Genomic DNA, 6,672 nt, shown 5'->3' with positions numbered 1-6,672 from the left:
GTCCGGGTGGCGCCGAAGCGGTCTGGGTCGAAGCCGCCGGGGGGACTCTGGTAGATGGCGGCCGTCTCATGCGTGTCACGGATGCTGTACATGACGCTCCAGCCTTTGGGGATCTGGTAGCCCTGGTGGCGGGGAAAGAAGAGGGGGGGGAGGAGCGTTACATACCTGTGCAGCCAGCTGTGTTAGTGGAGGGTGAGCAGAGGGTGCCTGGGGACAGCCCCACCACATTGCCCATCTGCTCCGCAGCTCCTTTTCTCCCTAGCCCAGCTGGAACCCACGGAGGTTGCTGGGTGCCACCTTCCCCTGAGCTACACTGCCAAGCACCACCACGATGCGGGACACAGGGTGCTTGCAGGCAGCGGCAGGCAGCAGCCCCCTAGCAGCCCGCCGGGGGGGGAGGCACTTACATCCAGTTCGAAAGTCTGCAGTGCTGTCCTGTAGCCTCCAGAGACGGGGGGCAGCACCCGCAGCACCTCCTTAATCACACAGTCCAGGTAGCGCAGGCGGCTCAGCTTCTCCAGGCTGATGTCCGAGGGGCAGTGACAGCTCTGTCCTGATGGTGCCCGGAGCTGGGGGCCAGCGCAGGGACTGCTCCAGGGGAGGGTGGGCTCCGTCGGGGTGTGGGGCTGGGGAGAACCTTCCTCCATTGGGCCCAGGGGCTGGCTCTGGTCCTCACGAGCATCTTTGGCCGTGGTGGGGAGAAGTGGCTTCTCGCTGTCCCTGCTCTGGGCAGTCAGGGTGTCTGGGCAGGGTCCCACAGGGCAGCGCTCACACTGCTGGTACAGCTCGTGGGACATCAGCTCCTGCCTTATTTTTTCAATCACTGAGGGGTGCTTCAGTAGCAGGAGGATCAGAGAGGTGCTGGCACTAGCCGTGGTGAAAAAAGCAGCAAATATGAGCTCAATCGCTGACTCCTGGGAGCGGAAGGAAGGTGACAAGTTTGAATGCCATTTTAAACTGGTTGTGATTCAGACTGTTCTCACCTTTTGCAGATTTTGTCCCTGTGCAGAGGGCCCTGCCCCCCCCCTGCTCTCCACAAACCTGCACCCACCCTGGATTGGCAGGGACCAAAACAAGACGCCCTTGTTCTTCCATTTCTGTATGAATTGGACATCCACTTGCCAAGTGACTGATGCAGAAACACAGCTGAGATGAGTACATATGACCTCCAATCCAGCTCTTCTGAGCTTTCCTCCCAAGATTTACAAATTTTAAAGAAGCATTTTAACATGCATTTTAGCATACTGAGTGAAGTTCATTTCAAGCATTACGCTTTTTACCTTCATCTGCCAATTCTCCTTTGCACCCAGCTTTTATCTTTCTGCCCAGCCAGGGGTTATGAGGCTGTGTGTTTATGCATAAATCCTAGATGCCCTGGCAGCTAAAATGGGTTGCATTTGATTCATCTCCAGTTATAATCGACCATTTGCTTATCTGGGAGGGGACTCAAACCAACAGAGTCGAAAGCAGAAAGACGTCCCTGCTATAGCAGGTCAGCCCAGGAGGTGCTGTAGCCAGCAGGGAGCTCTCCCGCAGGGATGCACACACCAGGCAAAGGACTTGCTCGCTTTTCAAGCTTTACAGCCTGAAGCACAGCAGTGCTCCTGATAGCTCTGTAGCAGAAGTGTCCCTAACAAGTTAGGAGGTTAACCAGCTCAGGTGGACCACAGCACAGTCAAATCCATAATATGTGCCTTGTCCCAGCTCATGGATCCCCATGCAGCCTCCCAGTCTTTCTGGGACTGTCTGCAGGGTCTATATGGCACAGCACGTGCCAGGTTGCTGCGGGCTGTTTGCAGCACCCTGTGATCAACTTTTGGAAATCATTTTCTGAAAGTTAAGGGTTGCCCGGAGCTGGGTTATGGCATGTCACGTCTCTGACAGCAAACATAATGCTCAAACTTACGGCACCATCTGAAGGTGCCAGCGGCTCCGTAGCACTGGGCTGGGAGCGCAGAGGCCAGAGGCCAGACCCAAAAGCCAAGGGAGAAGCCTGAGGGAGGAGCACAGGGAGCTGCCACTCTGGGAGGGTCTGGGACCTGGCTGGCACTACTGAGCACTAATCGCTACAGCCCAGGGGTAAAGCAGAGCAAAACCCCCCCGAGAAACAGAGCAGTTTCTTTTCACACAGCTATGTGTCTGGATTTTAAATTGTTTTGACACAACCGGTCTCTGGAGAGGTAAAGCAAAAAACACAGGGAAGGACACCTGAAGCCTGAAGATACCTGGAGCCAAGTCTGGTAAGGTCAAGGGTGATGTAACAAGGATTACTCTTTGCTACCATCCCCAGCGCCATATATTGGCTGGACTAGAGGCTTTTGCCGAAGTGCAGCTCTCAAGGGCATCTTTCAGCTGAAATAAAACCTCTGAAATAACAGATCCCTGTCGACCCCTATCACACCTCCTGCAGGCGTTAGCAGGAATTTTTACATTCAAAAGGTAGCAGACCCAGATGAAAAGAAATCTCTCCATTCCACCACTTGCAATTAAAACCCAAGACATTTCAATAACACGCAAGGAATTTAGGGCAGGCTCTGCGATTTGAAATAACAGCCCTTATGACTCCCTGCATCAACCTCTGACAGTGCTGCTACGTAAGCTGTTGACACCAAGCTGCTGACTTTCCCTCCCTGCTTTTACAAGGGCAACACAGCTGGTGGCTGGGAGGCAGCATCTTCCCACAGCTTCACCAGTATTGTCCCTGTGCTACAGCCCGACTCTCCGCCCTGGGAGGCAGGACTGGCGGCGTTACGGTTCCACTCACCCAGCCAGTGACAGCACTGTTATGTAGGATGGGTTTTTTTTTAATCTTTCCAAGGTTTTAAGTGTTTTAAAACAGTACTTTTGGCAAAGTGATATCTTTTTAATGACCTTTACATTTCAAGGGTCCTGCTGAGTTCATGCCAGCAGCGCAAATCACAGTGTATTTAGGAAAATTTCCAGGAAAACCATCCTTCAAAATCATTTGAACAAAAAGCAAATTAGTAACTAATGTGTGCCAGTGTTTGGAGTGTCTCTCCAAGTCAGATATATCCATGACTCTGAGACAGCTTTGGACTTTTTATCCAATTGTACCATTTCACTGGATGAGAGCTCTACTACTGTTTCATTAGAATGCAGAATATTGCCATAATTGCAAGCATAGGCAGTTCGGTTTGCAAGTCATTTTGTTAAATACAGACAAGGTAGAAATTTTCTAACTATAAAGGTACAGGACAGCATATGAATATACTATCATTTGAATCAGCTGGCCCGAGGTCACTGCCATGTCACTCCATGTTACATTTAATATCCCCTTATTCCATTTGTGGTCAGAGCCAGGGACATGATGAGAGATCATGTAATTATTCGTGTGTAATATCCATGTGAATACTAACAGAGATTAATCAATCTTAATCAATCACATTTTGAATCTGGCAATTATTTTTAAAAAATAATTATAATAAAAACCATTCTATTAGAATAAATAATATAATAAATAATTATAATAAAATTACTTTAAGAATATATGCTGGTTCTAATTGTATCTAATAGTTGCTGTAAAGTCTTTCAAATATTTTAGATTTAGAGATTACACTTTTACAAAATATTTATAAAACATTGGTCTTTAGATAGTTTTCCTTAAATACCTAAATAAATGGTAAAACTATGCATGTTCAATACTTTTAAACTATATTCAAATGCTTTTAAACTATATTCAGCTACTGTACCCATGCAAAACTGCTTCAAAACTTGTTATATAAATGCAGTGTCATCTGTCATTGACTGACACCAAGTGACCTGGAGCTATGAATGATGCAGTATTAATAACAATTTTTTCCCCAAGATCTTTGGCAAAGTACTCTTCACATTCAGTTGGTAGTTTTGGCTCAGTAAGGACTACCGGGTTCATCCATAAGTCACAGTGATGCATCATGTTGCATCACAGCAATCCACAAGCTAGATGATCTAATTAATGACGAGGTGATAGGGAATGACCCGGAATCCATCATTCCATCCTTGGACCCATTTTGATATATCATCTCAGAGGTTTCTGGGCTCACAGCCCTGAGGAATACGGTGACGTGACCTACATGCTGTGCTATGCCAGATGCTGGGGGATGTTTGAGGAGCACCGACTAGCCCTAAATATTTCCAAGATAGTGTCTTGGAGGTTACAGAGTGCACACTGACGTACAGAGCCTTAGCACTGCCACATAACCCTACCAGCATCCTAGGTCAGGCTGAAGCCTGGTGGCCATGAAGAGGAAAGGTAGAAGAGGCATTTATTCCCTCTTTAAATACCAGTTCTCTTCTATGCAAAGAGACACAATCCTACAAGAGCATATGAGCATGCCGAGTCCAGGCTTTCTTGCTTGCGCTGGAGATGGCGTCCTCAGAGTTGATAAGAGGAGAGCAGGAGCCAGTGGCTGGTGGTGGATCCCCACACAACCCCTGAGGGATCCCCCCCTCAGCCCAGTTCTCTCAAACAGCCACCGAGTCGGAAGGGACACTGCAAGGGGGGGTTCTCCTTACCTTTAGCTCCTGCATGGTGAATTCTTTGCCGTGCTCCTTGGCACTGTTTATTATGAAATCCAGAGCATCACTGTGATCTTCTGAGTTGTTTCTCTGCAGTTTTTCCTGTATAGCCTTCTCCATAAACTCATGTAGCATGTCCCGTGCTTTGATTCCCTGCAGGAGGCAGACACAGTTCAGGAGAGCCTTAAGGAACTGCCCCCCTCTCCAGAGAGACCGGGGGACCCCAAGTGTGGCAATCCTTAATCCCAGGATCTGTAACAGCAAGGACTGTTTAATCTGTTGCCCAGCCCCAGAGCCTTGCAAGAGGCAACAGTTCGGGGGGAACTGCTGCAAATTCTGTTGCCTTGCTGTTGTGAATCAAATACAAGTCCTAAGAAACACTCTGAGAGGAAAAGACAGCAGTAAACCCACGATACCGAGTCCAGAGGCATCTGCGCTGAACAAACCCATGGTCGTGTCAGGTCCAAAAGAAGCTTGTCAAAAGGGACAAGAAGAGGTAACTTAACAAAACTGAGTCCAAGCAGCAAGGCACATCTGAGACACAAACAAATGAGTGGCTTTATCAGTGTATAGTAGATAAAGACACATTGATCACACCCAGCTCATCTCCAGTTGCGTTGCACTCCTGTGCAGCAAAACATTTAGGTAAGATCTCAGCAAGTCAAGTGATCAGCAATCTCTTTGCAAAGTGGGATGGATGGAGTCACAGAGCGTGTGGCTCTGTATCAAGATGCCTCCTGCAAAAGCCAGAAGGATCAGAGATTTGGGATGCAAAATGGCCATGACCAGATGTTGGGAAGAAGATACAAAGGCTGAGATTTGAGGTGGCAAGGATTGGACAAAGGAAACAGGGCAGGGAGCAAGGGGACCTAAATGCAAGTTGAAGAGGTTGGTCTGGGCCCAGACAGGCTGTGGCTGACCCGAGAGGGCATGGAGGAATAGAATGGGGGGTGAAAGCTCACACTGGTGAGAACCTGCAAAGGGAAACTGGACAGAGAAAACAAGAGCTTTGAACTGGTGGAGAAGAGCAGCAGGGAGGCTGGGGGAGAACTGGGACTGGCTGGGCAAGGTGAGCTGGTGGGGCAAAGCTCAGTGGAAAGAAAAGGTTGGGGAAGACCTGGCTAAAAGGGGCAGGAGACTTGAGCTGTGGTAAGGGTGGAGAACCCAAAGCCAGAGGAGGGAACGCAGACTGAAATGGGAGAGGAGGGGTGGGACACAGGACCGATACCTAGAGCAGGAGTGTGGGGAGACAGGCAGAGAGGGGCAGGGCAGCAGGGAAGAAACTGCGGATTGAAAGAGGCAGAGGAGACTGTTCCTCTGCCATGTTCCCCTCCAGGACCCCTCGCTGTCTCTCTGCTGCTGGGGGACAAGGAACCAAGGACCATAAGAGGTCTCAAGTCTTCAGCCTGCCCTGAGGTGCACAGGGAGTGCTAACCTGAGGTGTGCTGTGCCCACCTGCCTTTGTGCTCATGCCCACAGACCCCTCTGCCGTGGGCTGACATGAGTCCAGGCAGGATGAGATGGGACAGGACCACACATGATGGACTAACCAGAGCCAAGAGAGGCAACATATGGGGTGAGGGAGGAGAGGAGCCCTGTGCTGTACAATGAGCTGGAGCCAGTGCCTGGAGGTGCTGGAAGCCAACCAGGAACAGGTGAGAAGTGCAGAGAGAAGGGGAGACAGCTGGGGTGGGCAAGACACCAGGCCCTCAGACCTGGAACAGTGTGCTGCAGATGTCCTGGCCCATCAGAACTGTCCCTTGGCGGGCCTGGGGACAGGGGTTCTGTGCTGCTGGGGCCTGGGCCTCTGCCCCCAGGCAGAGGGAGCGGGGCAGGCGGCAGTACCTTGCGCAGCCCGCTGAAGGGTATGTTGAGGGGCAGGGAGAAGAGGTTCTCCACCAGCTGTTCAAAAGTTTTGGCCAGGTCCTTGAACTGCTTTTCCTCCAGGTGGAGCCCCAGCAGAATCCGAGCTGCAATGCGGAAAGTTAAGGTTTTAGCGGAGGAATAAACTGCGATGGAGCCCGGCTCCATGCACCAGCCCCGCAGCTCCCAGCTCACAACCTTCTGGATCCGCGGGAGGTAGCTCTCCAGGGCGGCGCGGCTGAAGACTCTGGCCAGGATCTAGGAGGAGAAGGGGGGGAACAGAGGCAGGGG

The 6,672-nt window shown here is 50.5% G+C and overlaps 1 protein-coding gene across 1 annotated transcript in view; it reads right to left on the bottom strand.

The window, feature by feature from the left end:
• The window catches only part of LOC103926005 (cytochrome P450 26C1), a gene marked incomplete at its 5' end in the record, with an annotated part of 7,316 nt that overhangs the window by 288 nt on the left and 356 nt on the right, over positions 1-6,672 (bottom strand). Inside the window, 4 exons of the mRNA XM_009334812.1 lie at positions 16-122; positions 408-914; positions 4,516-4,671; positions 6,364-6,639. Of these exons, the coding sequence (XP_009333087.1) occupies positions 16-122; positions 408-914; positions 4,516-4,671; positions 6,364-6,639 (1,046 nt within the window). The remainder of the gene's footprint in view (positions 1-15; positions 123-407; positions 915-4,515; positions 4,672-6,363; positions 6,640-6,672) is intronic.

The sequence above is a fragment of the Pygoscelis adeliae genome, unplaced genomic scaffold, assembly GCF_000699105.1.
Source record: "Pygoscelis adeliae isolate BGI_AS28 unplaced genomic scaffold, ASM69910v1 Scaffold632, whole genome shotgun sequence".
In the NCBI taxonomy this organism is placed as follows: domain Eukaryota; kingdom Metazoa; phylum Chordata; class Aves; order Sphenisciformes; family Spheniscidae; genus Pygoscelis; species Pygoscelis adeliae.
This window is presented reverse-complemented; position numbering and strand designations above follow the sequence as displayed.